Raw genomic sequence first — 19,584 nt, forward strand, 5'->3', positions numbered from 1 at the left:
GCTCAGGGACAGTGCTGAGGCCCTGAGTTCAAGAATCAGAATTGGCACCAAAAACAATAACAAAAAAATCAAATCAGTTCTATGATTATTTTTCTCCTGTGAAAAAAAAATTGGGCTGGGAAGGTGGCTCAGTGGTAGAGTGCTTACCTTGCATGCATGAGGCCCTGGGTTCGATTCCTCAGCACCGCATAAGCAAAAAGGAAAAAAGCCGGAAGTGGCGCTGTGGCTCAAGTGGTAGAGCACTAGGCTTGAGCTGAAGAGCTGAGGGACAGCACGCAGGCCCAGAGTTCAGGCCCCAAAACTGAACTCCCCCCCCAAAAAAAAGAACAAAAAGAAAAAACTAACACTGTTTATTTTCTTCTGGTATTTGAATGTCTAAATACTTGGCATTTAAATACATTCATCACTTTAACTCATTATGATTTTTAAAAAAAGTTTCATAAGAGATTCAAAGTGGTAACATAAGTAATGTTGTGATCCAGAGCATTAACAAGTCTAACACTTTTTGTTATGCTATCCTGACATCTACATCCTTAAGCACTTAAATATCTAATTCCAAAGAGATGGTAATATGAACAAAGAAACTGTATGATTTTTTGGTCATTCCAAAACCAAAAGATCTTTGTAACTGATGTGATGCTGGTTTGATGCTGGAGCAGATTGCTAACACTTTTAAGGCATCTACCTTGTGGAACTGGTGTTCTTCCCATTGTACATAAGAAAGACATGGAGGCCAAGACACTTCACAGCAATATTGATGTCTTAGCATCCTATAAGGAAGAAATGGTAGGTTTTGTTTTTTATTCTCAAACAGTAAAATGGACACAGGCAAGGCAGGATTCCTTAAGTCAAAAGGTCAGTTACAGAACTAAAATAAACACAATGCATAGCAAAATTCTTACAAAGACTCCAAGCTAGTTGTTATAGAATATTTAAAATAAGCAAAAGTATGTATAATTCCTAGTTCACTCTTTGGCAAATGTCATTTGTTTGAAAGGAAATCAAAATAGATTTGGCTCTTCTACATCATAATGTTTACAAATTTCACTCGTTTTGTGGGATATTAGGGCTTGAACTTCAAGGCTTTATACTCATTCTTAGCTTTATCAATCAACACTGGTGCTCTACCATTTGAGCCACACCTCCATTTTGTTTTTTTTTGGTGGTAAATTGGAGATAAGAGTCTCATGGACTTTCCTGGCTTTGAACTGTGATGGTCAGTTCTCAGTCTTTTGAATAGCTAAGCTTACGGTGTAAGCTACCAGTGTCTGGCTCATACAACTACTTTTGATTTTGTGTTAAATAATTTCTAGTTTATAAAACTTTTCTGAGTGAATGAATGATCCATCTTAATGATCAAGTCACCTGAACTTAGAAATTATTTTTTGTATACCTCACTTAATTGGGCAGTCAGATCAGCACTTTGAAGAATAAAATAGCATTATTCTCATTTTATAGGACAGCAAATAAAATCCCAAAGAACTTGCTCAGGTTATATTGTCTCTCACAATTCTAATTCAGGTCTTCTAAAATATCTACACACTGCTTCTTAAAAAAAGAGATTCATGCTGGAGGCATGGCTCAGTGGTAGAGCACCAGCCTAGCAAGTTGGAGAGTTCAAACTTTAATATATCCCCCTGAAAAGAATGTGTTCTTTCAAACCTCAATATTGTCAAAAAGAAAAAGAAAAAAATTCAGTTCTTTTGCTTGTTTATTGATTACAAGTAACTTTAACATTTTCCAGCTACAAAATATATTCTTAGTATTGTTCCTCTCCTGTTTTTTGTATCTTTTAAAAAAAGAAATAGAGAAAGAAATTAATTCAAAGAGCAAAATAGCTCTATCAGACATGAATTAAGGCTTTTTACATAATATGAAAGTGTTGATTTTAGCTTTCTTATTCTTTTTCTTCCTTAGACTGCTTTGAACTGATCGAAAACATCAAAGCTGTCACGAGAATCCCACAGGCACTATTTCAGGGTATGGACCTTCAGGAGATGTACCTTCTGTGCTAGTAGCTTGGGAGATGTGTCTTCTGATGACACATTATTTCAAAGGATGCTTTTGTTATCTCTTTCTCACAGTCAAAATGAAACAGGTTCCAATGAATTGCAAACATGTTTGTCTAATTCTTCATTTGGGAACATTCATTTTAGAATGTACCTGTCTGAATCCTAAGGATTCCAATGACTGTGTGTCCAGATCTGAATGTGAAGTCATTGGACAGAAGAAAGCAGGTGTGGTATTGGATAATGTCAGCTCCTTCCATCAGCCTAATGAGGCTCAGGATTGACCTTTCCATCACATGGAAGGAGGCTTTGTCCCACACAACACATTCTGGGCATCTCTTAGTTCTTTGTTTTTTTTTTTTTTTTTTTTTTTACCATGACACATACTAAGACAAACATTGAGAAGATGTTTTCATTTTTCTTGTTAAAATGAAAATGTATATGTATCATTTTATGCCTATTGGGAAGCAGGTGGAAGGAAACAGAAATGGAAATCCTGCCGAAATTTTATGATAATGAAGATGTAAAGTGATTCTCTTATGATGATTAAAAATTACATGCAATTATGATCTCCTTTGTTGACAAATGAACGGGCCAATTTCAAAGTTCTGAAGGAGTCCCTGTATTTGGATTAAAGTTTAAAATGAACATTAATAGCAAAAATATTTTGAGTCAATATTAACATGCCATGGTGTGGCTTTTCTTATGCTTTTGACTCCTAAAAGTGACCCACAGAATAAATAATTCTCATATTGAGACAGAGAGAGGTTAAGTAATGTGTCTGAAATCACAGAGCCAATTTTTTGGTCCAAGGCTGCAACTTGAACTTGCTCACTGGCTAGTGCTCTACTAACTGAACCGAGCCTGCAACCTCTCCAAATTCTTCTAATAGAAACACTGAGGTATCTTTAAAGATCCAGTTGCTTCTCTGTGGAAATGTCACTAAGAAACCCTCCCCTTTGTACAACTAATGTATGCTAATTCTAACACACTTTACTGGGGTTTTGGTCTATTGGCTAATGCTTGCTTAGCCCATATTCTACCATTTGAAGCCCCTTTTGTGTTACTGTTTTCTTTCTTTTTTTGTTTTTGTCCATTCTAGGGCTTTAACTTGGCTTGCTTGCTTTTGGCTACTGCTACCACTTGAACCCCATTTCCTTAGCTTTTCAGATCTCTGTCTCCTGAGTAACTAAGATTCTTAACATGACCACTGTGCTCAGCCTTTATGTATTATTTTCAAGATAGAGACTCATTTTATACCTGGGCTGAGCTGCAACCTTCCTGCCTGTGCTTCCCCGAGTTACTGGAAATGACAAGGTGCACACCACCTTGAACTGACTCACAGAGCTTTTGAACAATAAATCACAGAGCATTTAAAGCAGCTATCCACCCCAGGATTGATAGCTTAGAGCTTCAATACTGCACTCCATCTTCAGTAAAAGGTTTAGGATAAAGCTTTTTAGAATGACACAAGTCTAGACCTGAATCCAGGTTTTTCTTTCTATTTGTAAAATAGAAATTTGTAAAATTAGGAATAATAATGAGAGGTGTGGTAAGCCAGACCCAAAGAAATATAGGACCCATGGCTTCCCTCATTTGCAATACTTAGTATATGTCTAGGATAATGTTATCAGATGAGCAGAAAAGCCCAAAAGCTATGTACACATAAGATGATGCTAAGTGAAATGAACCCCAAGATATGGACAAAAGAGGTTTTTCTTTGTTGATGTTTTTAATATACTATGTGATTTTTTAAAATTTCTTTTGTATGTTCTTCTGCCTATGGTATATCCTTGTTGTTAGTATATTTGATTTTGGTACCTTGCATCTTGTATGTACATTTATCTAATTTGGGGAGAGAAAGGGAAATAACAAAATGCTGAAACAAGGATCCAGGATGATGCACTGCAACAGTGATACTTACAAGACATTATGTTGGGAATGAACTTTACAACTTGGGGAAGAGGGGAGGAGTGGGGGAAGGGGAGGACTGAAGAGATCGTAGGAGAAAAACAGAGGAGGGGTAACAATAATCGACAGGAAGTGTGCTCATTACCTTACTCATGTAACTGTAACCTCTCTGTACAGCATCTTTACAAGAAAATAAACTCTAAAAAAAATAATGAGAGGTGTGTTGGTGCACACCTGTGATCCCAGCACTTGGAGGATGCGGAATTCCATGCCAGCCTGGCCTACATAGTGAGACCTTGTCTCAAAAATGTATGAAATAATGATAATTTCATGAAGTTATGCAGTACCGGCAGAGGATTAAGCACTAAATAAGACCATGTGTAACGTGTATGTAAGCTGTGGTAGCCACAAAAGCTGAATAATAAAAGACTCAATGGCTCATATCAGTGATCTTTATGAAGGCAAATAGCCCACAGGTTCAAGCTAACTGCTCTCTACCATCCAGTGGCTGTCACCCTCTGGAGGGTCTTGGGTCTTGCTCTAACTCAGGCCAGCCCTCTCATAAGCCACCATTCTGTGACTACCACCCAGGGGAAGGTCTTCCTGTTTCAAACAAACCAATCACAATCTGACAAATGGTATAAAGGGAAGAGGAAAAGGCCAGAGGGACAATAAAAACATAGGTCCCAGTCTACATGGTAGACAGCTGGTTTCCATATCCCTCTGAGCATTCTTCTGAGTGGCCTTTACTTTCTCTTTGTTAAATAAACTCTTTGCTACCTTACTGTAACTGTGTTTGCTGTTCCTGGGTGTATTTCTATACTGCCACAGAACAAGGACCCACCATGCTTGTGTATCACTTTCTGCAGAGATGAAGAGGACCACAATTCTAGGCCACACCAAGCAAAAACTTTGTAAGACCACATCTCAACAAATAAGCCATGTCCGGTTGTTATGCACCTGTCATCTCAGCTGCATGGAAGATCATAGGTAGGAGGGCTGTGGTCCAGGCTGGACACTGGACAAAAATGTGAAACCTTATCTAAAAACTAACCTACAGCAAAGAATAGCAGACAGAAAGAGAGAGGGGCTGGAGGCATAGCTAATTATACAGTGTTTGTCTAGCAAGTGTTTGCCCAAGTTTTCCTTCCTATTGAACAAGGATAATTCTAGTATGAGGAAAGTCATCATTTTTTCCCATCAAAATATGCTACTTCTTTTTGTCTATCATGTGAGAATTGTTTTTCTGAAAAGATCCTGCTTTGGCCAGGCAGTTGTCCTTGGTTGATTGTATTCTAGTTATATTTTATACTTGTTGCACTTGAATTAAGAAATCCTGTTACAAGCTCATTGAATCTTAAGTTATATCCTTTTCCTGTTAATTAAGCCACATCCTTTTCAACTCAGGTTCAAAATCTGATGCCCACTGCATTAGGGATAAAACAGTGCTTGCTTGCTGGATTTTGGCTGATAATGCACACTTCTGCAGAAGTAAACTTTACCTTGATGCATTGATATCTTTTTTCCTATTTGACACCCCAACATCCAGAGGCATAGGTAACACTAGTATGACCAAAAACAAAAGATTCTAGCTGAACACTAGTGGCTCATATCTTTACTTCTAGCTACTTAGGAGGCTGAGATTTGAGGATGGTGGTTTAAAGCCAGCCTGGGCAGAAAAATCTTCTAGACTCCATCTCCAAAATAACCAGTGAAGGGACTGGAGGTATGGCCCAAGATGGTAGAGTTTCAGATGAGCAGACAGGTTATCCTGAGTTAAAACCCCAGTACCACCAACAAGGAAAAAAGTCTATATTTGAGACTGATTTGTTGTAAGTGTTAACCGAAATGTTTATTTAGACAAACTTAATCTCTTGGTATTTTCCTGCAATTTTGTTCTAAAGATTCATGCTTGTGCAAACAAAATCAAGTGCGTTATCTCTCAGTGTGAAATTATGTGGTCAAAACCACCAGCCAAGTTGTGCCCCATTTTCCTTTTCATTTTGTTTTTCAAGAAATTATGTGTGCAAGTATAGGGGGCTCTAGAGAATAATAATAACAACAACAATAATAGTTACTAATAAACCACAGGATCCTGGTCATATAGTATCTGTGTTTTACACAGCTTCCTGTGGATGAGCTCCATGTCCTAATAAGAATTCTATGTGGTGAAGAAAAGAAAATGTGTGTTCATTTCGTAGGTAGACACGTTAAAAAATAATAACATTTAGGTGATATCTAGCTTCACAGTTAAGGATGAAATTCAGGTTTTTACTAGAACCTGAACAGAGGCTTGTGTAAATTGAGTTTTCTTATTTGTGATGGTCCTGAGGACTAAACTCAGGGCTTGGAGGCTGACCCTGAGTTTTTTGGTTCAGGACTAGCCCTCTACCACTTAAGCCATAGATCTATTTCGGGTTTTTTTTTTTTTTTTTTAATTTTGATGGTTAATTGGAGTTGAGTCTCATGGAATTTACTGACCAGGCTAGTTTTGAAAAGCAATTGTCAGATTTCAGCCTTCTGAAGAACTAGGACTACAAGCATAAGCTATTAATTTTGGGGATCCAATTGGCTCAAGGTGTAGAGTATCAGTTTAGCTAGTAGGCCCTGACTTCAAACCCCAGTACTATGTGCGAATGTGTGAGAGAGAAAGAGAAAGAGAATGAAAGAGAGAAAAAGGAGAAGAAAAGAGAGAAAGGAGGACAAAGAAAGAGGGCACAAGAATAGGAATAAAGAAGTAATGTCAGATCCGATTTTAAATGTCACAAATATATATGAACTTAGGTAAAGTATCTCTTAAGTCTCTGGGTCTACTGTCTTTTGATGGGCTGTAGACTTCATAGTCTACATCAAAATATTATTATGAGTTTGAAATGAAATATAAATGAAAATTCTCCAACAGACCAGGCATTTTATTTTACCTTGTTTTACTTTTACTTTTGTGTGTGTGTGTGTGTGCGTGTGTGTGCACGTGCACATGCCCACACATACATGCTAGTAACTGGGAATTAAACTCAGGGCCTGGGCTCTGTCCCTCAGCTTTCTTTTTTTCTTTTTTTGCTCAAGGCTGTCACTGTACCACTTGAGCCACAACTCTGCTTCTGAGACCAGATATTTTAATGTATTTTCCTTCCTTATTTCAGAGTCATCATTTTTATGTAATAAATTACATGAAATTGCTTGCAACTATAAGAGACAACTTATTGGTAGCTGTCCCTGTCAATTACTTGGCTTAAAAAAAAACCTGAAATCATCATAACTCATACTTCTGTTTTGAACTTAGCCCAAGGAACTGGGGTGGCTAGAAATGAGGATAAGTGATATTAAGAGATCACAGCAGAATTTTAATGACAGTTTGTCATCTGCTGAAAATCTTTTCCCCAAAATAGATCACTGAAGTTTGGCATGGCATAATCAAAATAAATGAACTCAAGAGTCTACAAAGGGAAAAAATCTTTTTGAAAGGCAAGGAAATAAAAAAGAGCTAGTATTAGAATAACATTTTGCCTTAGAAACATAGAAGAAAAGGGAAAAAGAGGAAAGCATTTCTTGCAGTGAAAGCTAATTAAATGACTTGGTGTTAGTGTATAAATTTAAGCCTGATTTAGAAGAACAGTCTACATTGAGGTATAATTTTTTTTTAAGGGCAGGTTGATGGTGACACTGTCAAAAAATAAAATTAAAACCAGGCAAGGTGGCTCATGCCTGTAATCCTAGCTATTTAGGAGGATGAGATTTGAGGATTGAGGTATAAAGCCAACTCAGGCAGGAAAATCCATGAGACTCTCATCTCCAATTAATCCAAAAAAGCCAAAAGGGTAGCTGTGGCTCAAGTGGTAGACTATTAGTGAGGAGAAAAAAGCTCAAGGATAGTGCCCAAGCCTTGAGTTCAAGTCGCAGGATTGGCACACACACACACACACACACACACACACACACACACACACACATTAAAAACCTAAACTAAAAACCAAGAAACCAAACAATTATTTCTTGGAGATACTGTGACTTTGCAAGTGACCCATATTGGAAGCATCCTTCTGTCACCTTTCCCTGCCCACACCCCTGGTCCATGCAGGCATTCAAGTATAAATATCTCTGACAGATGCATAAAATTGTAAAAGTTCTAAATCATGGCACCTGCTCAATCCAGGGTCTGCCTGGCTACGATTCTGAATTACATTTAAGTGTATCTTCTAAATACCATTTCCTTTCAATAAGTCTTTGGTGAAATATGCAATGATGTCTATTCTCTGCATGCATTAATTATGCCAAAATATCTGGAACATTCCTGTTTCCTTTCCTGGTTTCCCAGGAAAGTTAAATATACACATGTGAATTACATGTGCACAGAAATATGCTTTCTTATAGGAATCACTGAAGAGCACTTACTTCCAAGTAAATCCCACTATATATTAAAGTGACCACTGTATTTAGAGACTGTTTTTATTTTCATTTTTGGTACTAGTAGTGGGGCTTGAATTCAAGATCTTGAACTCTTGCTTTACTTTTTCACTCCAGGCTTGACACTCTATCACTTGAGCCACACCTCCACTTACAGCTTTGGGACTGTTAACTGAAGATAAGATTCTCTCCGAGGGGCTGGAAAAGTGGCTCAGTGGTAGAGCGCTTGCCTTGCATGCTTGAAGTCCTGGGTTCGATTCCTCAGCATCACATAAGCAGAAAAAAAAAGCCGGAAGTGGCGCTGTGGCTCAAGTGGTAGAGTGCTAGCCTTGAGCTGAAGAGCTGAGAGACAGCACCCAGACCCAGAGTTCAGGCCCACGACCGGACCCCCCCAACACACACACACAAAAAAAGATTCTCTCTGATTGATCTGCCTGGGCTGATTTGAATCAGTATCCTCAGCTCTCAGCCTCCTAGGTAACTAGGATTATAGGAATGAGCCATCATGTATCTAGAAGCCTTTTAAAGTACAAAGTGCTCTTGTACATACCAGCACCATCTGTTTTAATTCTGTTTGATGGTAAACTGGGCTCTCCCATGCCCAATGTATTGGTTGCTACCACACGAAATTCATACTCCATCCATGGGATTAAATCCACTGCTTTTGCGGCCTCCATGTTTCCTTCAATAATTGGGGGATCTAAATAAAATAAACATTACATGTAAGTCATTGAATAGTTGATCATTTTCATAATCTCTTAATCTCATGTTCTTCCTTTAGAGCAAAGGATGCATAGATCTTAGAGTATAAATAGCATCTAGGAAAGACAAAATGTTAAGTTCAAAAGAGTAAAAAGAGAGATCATTAATAAGCAATAGACTAGTAAGAGAAGCATGTATATAATCCACCTTTTATTTATAAAGCCCGAGGTGCAAAGAATGAAATTTAGCATTCCTAAATGCTCTTAGGTCATGCCTTTGCTACCAGCCCAAGGGTACACCAGCAGCATAGAGTTATATTTTATATATCTTGGTGGTAGACCTTAGGAAGATATCCTGATTACCCCTTCCACATATCTGCCACACACACACACACACACACACACACACACAGAGGAGGGGAAATTTTATGAACTGCCACTAGAGTAGTCCATGAGTAGCAGATGACTTATTACTAGGGTACAAAAGGGTAACATACAGAACTTTTTTTTAGCTGGGTTTGTAGATTTAGACTACATCATCTAGAGAAATGATAATAAATGCTATAATGGGCTGGGCACTGGTAGATCACACCTGTAATCCTACCTACTCACCAGGCTGAGATCTGAGGATCACAGTTCAAAGCTAACTAACCAGCAAAAAGCAAAAAAGTGGAGCTGTGGCTCAAGTGGTACAGCACTAGCCTTGAGTATGAAAATGCTAAGGGACAGTGCCCAGGCTCTGAGTTCAAGCTCTAGTACTACCATGTACACACACACACACACACACACACACACACATACACTCACAGAGGCATATAAATACAATAATAGAATTCACAGCATTGGATAATAATGAATAATTCCAAGTTACAGTATTACAGTTAGGATATGCTCTTACCTGGCTTATACAACCATGAAAGGTCTCTACCTTACTGTAAATCCTGCATATTTTTAATTATTAACTTGTAAATACATAGCCGTGTAAATACTTGCCACACTACTTATTTGGAAAACTTATTCCTTTGGGCTTGTCTATGATTCATTATGTTAATATTTAGGGAATTTTTTATCTGGTTATGCAAATCATGAATATCCAATTTTAAAAGATGTTTACTCATTCCAATAATAAATGCAAAGCATTTCAGGGCCCCGTTTTCTACTTTTAGACACATTCCCTGATAGCTTAGATCATTCTCATCCTGCTCTGAGTTTTACTCTTCTGGACTCTAATTGTACGTCTTTCTATTCTTTTTTTTTTAAATGGTTTTGTTCTATACAACTGACATGTATTTTTTATTAAAAATTTGATGTCATCTTCCCCTTGATTTTCACTCTGCCTCATTATCTCTTATCTCTTCCACCCTTTCCCTCACACAAAAATCAGAGTCTGAATTTAGTTCATACAAAGGGGAACTTCCCTTTTAAGTAAATGGAATAATGAATGTTAAATTGTGGATCTTTATCCAGTCACATGGAGGAAAGGAGAAACATATCACCATATCTGATGGTTGTGCCTCTAAGTATGGTACCTTCCCATCCCCACCCCAGTGTATACTTTTTAACAAAACTGAGCCCTGTATGGAATCAAGGGTGACAATAAACTGATGTAGTCAGACAGAGAACATCTGGAGTCACCAGAAACTAGCATTGGCTAGATTTATATAAACTTGTAGAAATTTGTTCCAGTAGCCCTAGGAAACCAATGCAGAGGCTTAAAAGAAGGAACTGATAAGAACGATCTGTCACTTGGTAGGTTGGAGGGTCTGAGTAAGAGGGTTTTATAGAAGTCTCAAAGATGCAGTAGGATCCTTTTTCCTGTTTCCTGTGCTGCAAAACTTCAGTACCATTTAAGCACTTGAAGAAAGGACATGCTGGAAGCACTCCAAATAACACATCTTGGCAAAGATCTGGGGTTCTCTTGGTGGCCAAGGCCCCATTGGGACTCTTCCAAGCAGCTGAACAGCTAGCATGTGTGAGCATGTATCACTGGGTTGGGACAGAAAGAACCAGCTGTGGAACAGGGGACTGTAGGTGACAGACTGAATTCAGGCATGTGAGAGGATCCCATATGAAAATATCAGAGAACTCATCAGTGATCTGGTTATATTATGAATAGAAAAATCATACTTGGCCACTGGGAATGGGAGATAAGACAGGAGAGGTCAACTACAATCACTTTAGGTTAGGAGTTGTACTTCCAGTAAGAACTTGGGCTTTAAGTTTAATGACTGAGATGAAGAAAGGAAGAAAATTAAGCAAAGAGCCTTGGGAATTACTAGCTTGAGAAGACAGACCCAAGTGAGAAACTTTAGGCCCAGAAATGCATATCAAGAAATCAGTCCCTTCATGAGCTTTCTTTTACTTTTACCAGAGTGGAGTTAATACCAAAACAACAACAACAACAACTTTGTTCATAATTTTTAAAAAAAGAAAAAAAATGAACTTCCAGAATGTACCTTCTAAATGAGTAAAGAAAGAATTATAAATGTATAAAGTAATACTATTTCCTATCAGGTTTGCTAATAGCATAAAATCTGCTTTGTTTCAAGCAAAACCAATCTTACTCACTCTTTTTTATGTTAGCATCAGTGCTATGAAATCATAAATATATAAGACAAACATGCTTTGGGAGATAGTAATACCTCTCACTAAAACCATCTGTTTAAGAATTACAAATAGCTTATCAAACTGATCACTGGTGGCTCACGCTTGTAATCTTGGTTATTCAGGAGGCTGAGATCTGAAGATTGCACTTTGAAGCCAGTCTGAACAGAAAAAAGTCTGTGAGACTCTGTTGTTGTTGTTGGTCATGGGGCTTGAACTCTGGGCCTAAACACTGTCCCTCAGCACTTCAGCTCAAGGCCAGTGCTCTACCACTTGAGCCACTGTGCCACTTCTGGTTTTCTGAGTCATTTATTAGAGATAAGAATCTCACGGCTTTTCCTTTGAACCAAGGCTGGCTTTGAACCATGATCCTCAGATCTCAGCCTCCTGAGTAGTTAGGATTATAGGCATGAGCCATTGGCACTCGGCACTGTGAGACTCTTATTTCCAATAAACTACCAAAAAAAGCTGGAAGCTTTTTTTGTGGCTCAAGTGGTGGAGCACTAGCTTTGAGCAATAAAGCTAAGGACAGCTCCCAGACCCTGTGTTTAAACCCTAGGATGGGCACCAAAAAAAAAAGATAATAAAAAAAAAAGAAATAGCTGAGCAAAAACCAACTAACAGGTAATATGTGTGTCTATCTACCTATCTATCTATCTATCTAATTAAATGTGATTCTTCTACCTATTTAATTGTAAAAGGGTGTTTCTGTGTGTGTGTGTGTATGTCAGAGGGAGGTGTACTGGTACTGGGGCTTGAACTCAGGGCTGGACATTGACTTTTTTGCTCACAGCTGGTACTCAACCACTTAAGTGAGAGTTCCACCTCCAGTCTTTTTTTAAAATATATATTTTTATTGTAAAGATACTGTACAGAGGGGTTGCAGTTACATGAGAAAGGTAATGAGTACATTTCCTATTGAGCATTGTTACCCCTTCCTTTGTTTTTCCCCTACCATCACTTCCCTCCCCACATCCCCAACCTCTACCCCACCTCCCCCTGCGCCTGAAGTTGTCTGTATTCCTATTTAACATTTTGGTTTTTTTCCTTCCACTCCCCAAATTAGAAAAAATGTATATACAAGATGCAGGACACTGGAATCAAGTACAGTGAAAACAGGGGTTATACCTTGGGGAGGAACATAGAAAAGAAACAAAAAAAATCACATAGTAAATTATAAATACAAAGCCGGGCGCTGGTGGCTCACGCCTGTAATCCTAGCTACTCGGGAGGCTGAGATCTGAGGATCTCGGTTCAAAGCCAGCCCAGGCAGGAAAGACCGTGAGACTCCTATCTCCAATAAGCCACTAGAAAACCAGTGATACTGTAGCTCAAGTGGTAGGGTACTAGCCTTGGGTTCGTTTCACTTAACATCATCTTATATGGTCATATGTAGCTTTGAGCTTTTCTGCTTGTTCTAGATATATACTAGTTATTGCAAATAAGGGAAACCATGGGACCTATGTTTCTTTGGGCCTGGCTTACTTGACTTAATATAATTTTTTCCAAGTCTTTCCATTTCCTAACATATGGGGTGGTGTCATTATTTCTAATGGAGGCATAGAATTCCATTGTGTGTGTGTGTGTGTGTGTGTGTGTGTGTGTCACATTTTCTTGATGCATTCATCTACTGAGGGGCATCTGGATTGGTTCCATATCTAGCTATGGTAAATAATGCGATAAACATAGTTGTGCTGGTAGCTTTAGTATGGTCTTGTTTGTGATTATTTGGGTAAATGCCCAAAAGTGGGATTGCTGGATCATAGGGGAGCTCTAGGTGGAGTTTTTGGAGGAACCTCCATTCTGCTTTCTAAAGTGGTTGAACAAGTTTACATTCCCACCAACAATGTAGTAAGGTTCCCTTCTGTCCACGTCCCCTCCAGCATCTGTTGTTGTTAGATTTCTTGATTATAGCTATTCTAACTGAGGTGAGGTGGAATCTCAATGTTGTTTTGATTTGCATTTCTTTTATGGCTAGAGAGGTTGAGCATTTCTTCATGTGTCTATTGGCCATTCTTATTTCCTCTTCAGAGAAGTTTCTCTTTAAGCCTTTACCTACTTATTAATCCGGCAGTTGTTTCTTTGCATATTTGTTGTTGGGGGATTTAATTTTTTGAGTTCTAAGTATATTTTAGATATGAGACCTTTGTCCATTGTATGGCTAGTGAAGATCTTCTCCCAATCCGTGGGCTTTCTATTGATCTTGCTGGCTATGTCCTTCGCCATGCAGAAGCTCTGCAATTTCAGGCAATCCTATTCGTCCAACCTTTCTTTGATTTGTTGTGTTTCTGGGTCTCTATAAGAAAATTGTGGCCTGTGCCAAGGAGCCCTAGAGTTTCTCCTATTCCATCCTGTAATGTTTTCAGACTGTCTGCTTTGACTTCACACCTCCAGTCTTTTTAAAAATTATTTTTGGTGGTGGTTAATTGGAGGTAAGAGTCTTTTGGATGTTGCTATTTGAGCTGGCTTCAAGTTGCAATCCTCAGATCTTAGCCTCCTGAATTAGGATGATAGGTATGAGCCACCAGAGCCTGGCAGGTGATTTTATTTTGACATATCCATACTTGCTTACAATGTACCCTATCATATTTACCCTTTCTGCCACTTTTCATCTTCCCCTGACCCCTTCCTTCTGGGGACTCATACCACGTCACAAGGAGATTTGAAAGCAAATCTTTCCTTCTTTGACAATTTTCCCAGCCTGTATCATCATTACAACCAGAACTCTGCCACTGGCTTTATCTATATCAGACCTTCACTCAAAACATTTCTTCTTCCTCCCTGCTTGTTTCTTTCTGTCTGTCAATGTGAATGTGCCCATGCTTCTTCCATTTCTTATTCTCTTATTGGTAAATCGGCACAGCTTAGTGCATGTGCAGCACAATGGTTTTCACATTGAAGCACTTAATGCATGTTTGTCAAAAGTATATACATAAAAGATGAATCTAATATTCTTTATTGATTTAGAATCAGTAAGGTCTCTGTTGAAGTACTAGCTAGCTTGTATGTGGCCATCGTGTTGTGTTCTCCATCATCTCTTAATCAGGCAGGCAACTGGTAAGGAAGGAAGGCCTACTTAATCCCGCTTGACCACAAAATACTCAGTCTGGCTGGTAGGCCTGTATTAATCCTGAAGTGACTCTGATCTACCTAGAGTGAAGGGTAGTCCTCCTGATCCTCTTAAGCCTACTTCTACTTCTTTCCACTGGGAGCCGATCCTTTGTTAGTTCTTTCCTTCATTGTTACTTCATTTGCTTGTTTGAACACGGTTTGTCTCCAACACATATTTGTAGTTGTTTCTCTCTGAGTCCTCAGTGTCCTCATACATCTTGGATTGTTGTTGTTTCTTCTCCAAAACCACCCACACAGATAGGATGGGAACAGATCTGATCCCAGCAAAAATCAGCTTGGTTTGCACAGCAGATTTATGTCCCATGCCAAAGGCAAAAGAATGGTTAGAAGAGAGACTTTGTGTCCTTGCTCTTCAGCCAAGTTCCTCCCAGCCTATATGCTCTTCCTGAAGTCAGGAAGTCTAGAATGCTCTGCACTCCAGAGACAGCCCTAAAAAATTATGTTTTGGGTCTTTCGTACCTGAGTTTTAACTGGGTCAATATTAGAGTTAGGACATTTTTTTTTTTTGCAAATGATTTTTTTTTTTTGCAAATGATCTTAACAAGGAAAATCAGATCATAACTGTTTAATACTTGTGACAGGCAATTCTCTAATAAAAAGAAACAAATGTCATGTGTATTCTTAGATAGGTATTTAAGTTGTGCTTTAGCTGAAATATAAATTCATGCAAAAATTATATAAAGCAAAAAACCATTCTCCTTACTGGAGTACTTTAGACAAAGACCTTTTAAGAGCTTTCAATTTAGAGCCAGGTGTTGGTAGCTCATACCTGTAATCCTAGCTGCTCAGGAAGCTGAGATGTGAGGATTGCAGTTCAATGTCAGCCTGGGTAGCAAAGTCCGTGAGACTCTTACCTCCAATTAACCTTCAAAAAGCTAGAAGTGGAGCTGTCACACCAGTGGTGGAGCACCAGCTTTGAATGAAAAAGCTAAGGGACAGTGTTCTGAAGGGTATGGCTCAAGTATTACAACCCTCACCTGGCAAACATTAGACCCTGACTTCAAACCCCAGTACAGCAAAGAGAAAAAAAAATACATCAGCCACGGGTACAAAACAGCTGTACTTACAAATTAATACCTGGAGCCTGTAGAACTCAGAATAAAGTTTGTGACTTTGTTTTGAAGAAAAGAGAAGCAAGGATCATATGCATCCTAAGGCCGAAAAACTTACAGTAGCCTGGAAGCTGTGCTACAGTGTTTGGCCTGCAGATACACTGTTCATGTTGGAGCCATTTCAGAAACAGCTAGAATAACTGTGGGACGAAAACACAGATTGCTTTAAGCATAACACCAGCCACTATAATAATTAGAATCTTCTACCTCAATCTAAAAACTAAACATTTACAAGTGTTTAGGAAGAACCACCACTCACTTGCTCCAATTAGACCAGCAGGGCTGTGTTTAAGACTGGAAATGGGCATTTCAAGGCATCTCACTGGCTCTAACACTACTCACTTTGTCTACAAGCCCAGGACCCAGCCTTAAAAGTAGATTGACAATCTAGGAAGGCACAGGAAGAGCTGCAGCCTGGATTTGGTGCTTTAGAGCAGAAAAGAAGTAAGCTGGGCACTGGCATCTCAGCATAGGGGATTTCTTGACCTTTTCCCATAGGAAATCTGAATGTGGCCTCAAAAATATCCATAAGTTCATGTCTGGAGTGAGAATGATAAAAAGTAAAGCCACAGAAAGGCAAAGAAAGAAAGAAGGTAGGAAGGAAAGAAGGAAGGAAGGAACTGAGGGAGAAAAGGGGAGAAGGAAAAGAAGGAGGAAGGAAGAAAAGGAACAAGAAAGGAAGAGATGAAGAAGGGGAAAAAAGGGAAGGAGAGAAGAAAAGAGGGGTGCAGGGAGGGAGAGAGGGAGGAATGAAGGAAAGAAAGAAGGATGGAAGAGAGGAAAGAAAGGAAGAAGGAAGGAAGGGAGAAGGAGGGAGAGAGAAAGCAGAGAAGGGAGGAAGATAGGAAGAGCCAAGGGAGGAAGGAAAAAATGGAGAATGGAATAAAGGTAATGAAAAAAAATATTCTACAATAGGCCCCGAGAGTTTTCACTGTTTCCACTTGTCAATTTGGTAAAGATGAAAAAGGATAGTGCTTCTTTTCACTTCACTGAAAATGCAGTCACAAGAAAATTCCTCTTTTGTATATTAACTAAAAGAACACACAGATAACCAGTAACCCCCCCCCCCACACTTTTTGTTGTAGTTGCCGGTTGTGGGGTCTGAACTCTGGGCCTGGGCGCTGTCCCTCAGCTCTTCAGCTCAAGGCTAGCGCTCTACCACTAGAGCCACAGTGCCACTTTCAGCTTCCCCCACTTTTTTTTTCCCCAAAGGTCACTACAGCTGAATTTGTGAAGAAACACAGGGGAATAAATCTCATGACTTGCATAGAAGCGAGGAAATGTTGCTGTAGTCCCAGATGTTGGAACAATAGCAAACAATCTAAGCTACGAGTTGAGGGAGGGCAGAAAGTGGGGAGAGAGGGAAGTGAGGTCATTTGAAGAGATAATCCTTGAGATATTTCCCAAGGTGAGGAAGGCAATCTGAGAATACAAGGAGCCAGAAAACTCCCATTCTTGTAAGCCAGAAAACAAAACAAAACAAAACCTATATAGATGAATTTTGGAAGCAGCCAGGGCAAATGGACCAATTAGTAGAAGGAAATAAGGTAAAACACAGCTGATTTAGCATCAGGGAGTAGTCAGGCAAAAACAATAACAAAGTAATGATGACCCCCCCCCCCCCCGCCAAAAGAAGTAAAACCCTAAATTAACAATGTTCTTAAGGTGTTCAAAGTAAGACAAAACAACTTTGCATTTATACCCAGCAAACACAACACCTAAGTATGAAATTAAAGATATATTTTGATAGACTAAATCTGAAGATTTAGAAACTCAAGCATCTGAAGGTATTATAAGAAGTGTTTCACTTATGAGAATTATACTAGAAAAAAGTTCTTCACTATGGGAATTCAGCTAGAAAGAAATCGAGTTTTACAGGAAGGAATGGAATTCCCAGAAATAAATATATTGGTAAGTATAAAGAGACTTTCAAACACCATTTTTAAAAAACTGAGGTTAGAAGAAAAGTATTTTAAACCTGATACAATAAAGAGAATCTAAGCTAACATATTCAAAACTTTAAAAAACAAAAAGCAACTTGTCAGCCACAAATGCTATATCATATACAGCTACATTTTAAGCTAGGTGCTGGTAGCTTATAACTGTTATCCTAACTACTCGAAAGCTGAGATACAGAGAAATCCAAGTTCCAAGTCAAACCAGGGGAAAAAAGTCCTTAAGACTCCACCTCCAAAACAATATGAGTCAAGTACTATAGCACCAGGCCTGAGCAAGCAAGCCAAGTGAGGATGCAAGACCCCAAATTCAAGCCATGGTACACACACACACACACACACACACACACACACACACACACACACACACACACACACACCACAAACACACACACACACACACACACACACACACCACAAACCACCACATTTTAAAAGTAAAGGCAAAACTGAAAAAACACACAGAGAATTTGTTCCTAGCAGTTTTGTCTTACAAGATACATACTAAAGGAAGTTCTTCACCTAGACAGTAACCTGAAACAGCATGGAGGAAATCAGGAGCACAGGTAATAGAAATTAGACACATTTCTTCTTTCTTCTCATAAATTATTTAGAAGCAATTGCAGAAAACTATATACACATGCCCCCTGTGTCCATGAGGTCTGCTTCCACGTACAAAACCAACTGCAAATTGAAAATACTTAGAAAAAAATGGCTGTTGCATCTGTACTGAACATATACAAATCTTTTCCTTGTTAATTATTCCCTAAACTATACAGTATAACAACTTTTTACATAGCATCTAGATTTCATTAGGTATTATATATAATCTAAAGACGTTTTAAAAGTATGGGAGGATGTTAGTAGATTTCTATGCCAATAGTACATACATCATTTCACAAATTCTCTGTCGTTTTGTTTACAACTAAAGGACTGGAAGAGGAAATATAAATGTTTTGAGAAAGAAAGCATTTCATTGTAAAAAAGAAAATCTCCAGGTTGTTATTTATTTATTTCCCATTTGTTTGTTTTGTTTAGCAGAACTGGGGTTTGAACTCTGGGCTTTGTGCCTGTGGTGCAGATGCTGTACTGCCTCAGCCATGCCCCCATCCTATTTTTTTGCTCATTATTTTTGAAATAGGGTCTTACTTTAGCCTGGGCTGGCCTCCTCCTATTTTACCCTTCTTGCCAAGTCAGAATGACAAACCTGTCCCACCACGCTCAGCTTTATATATTGAGATAGGGCCTACTGAACTTCATCACCTAGTCTTCCTGTTCTCATGCTCTCCTGTCGCTGGGATGACAGGCCCACACCACTACACCCAGTAAATGGTTGTGAGGAGGTCTCTCAAACTTTTTGCCTGGGCTGGCCTCAAACAGCAATCCTCTTAAATATATCAGCCTCAAGTAGCTCATTACAGGCATGAGCTACCAACATCCTCTAAGCTGTTATGTATTTGTGTTTCTTTTTGTTGGTCACAAGGCTTGAACTCAGGTCCTGGGCATTGTCCTTGAGCTTTTCTGCTCAAGGCTAGTGCTCTACCACTTTGAACCACAGCTGATTGTCTAGTGGTTCATTGAAGATAAGTGTCTCACAGACTTTCCTGCCCGGTCTAACTTTGACCTGTGAACCTCAGATCTCAGCCTCCTGAGTAAGCTAGGATTACAGGCATGAGCCACCCATGCCCGGCTTTAAGCTGTTTTATTATTATTAAAAATTTCCCATGAGTGCACGTGTACGTGCGCACGTGCGCGC

At 39.0% G+C, this 19,584-nt stretch overlaps 1 protein-coding gene across 1 annotated transcript in view; it reads right to left on the reverse strand.

Annotated features, from left to right (window-relative positions):
• The window catches only part of Cntn1 (contactin 1), a 164,978-nt gene that overhangs the window by 40,281 nt on the left and 105,113 nt on the right, over positions 1–19,584 (reverse strand). The window contains exon 17 of the mRNA XM_042677745.1: positions 8,875–9,024. Coding sequence (XP_042533679.1) covers positions 8,875–9,024 — 150 coding nt within the window. The remainder of the gene's footprint in view (positions 1–8,874; positions 9,025–19,584) is intronic.

Source organism: Dipodomys spectabilis, unplaced genomic scaffold (assembly GCF_019054845.1).
Source record: "Dipodomys spectabilis isolate Male_0828 unplaced genomic scaffold, ASM1905484v1 ptg000039l, whole genome shotgun sequence".
Taxonomy (NCBI): Eukaryota; Metazoa; Chordata; class Mammalia; order Rodentia; family Heteromyidae; genus Dipodomys; species Dipodomys spectabilis.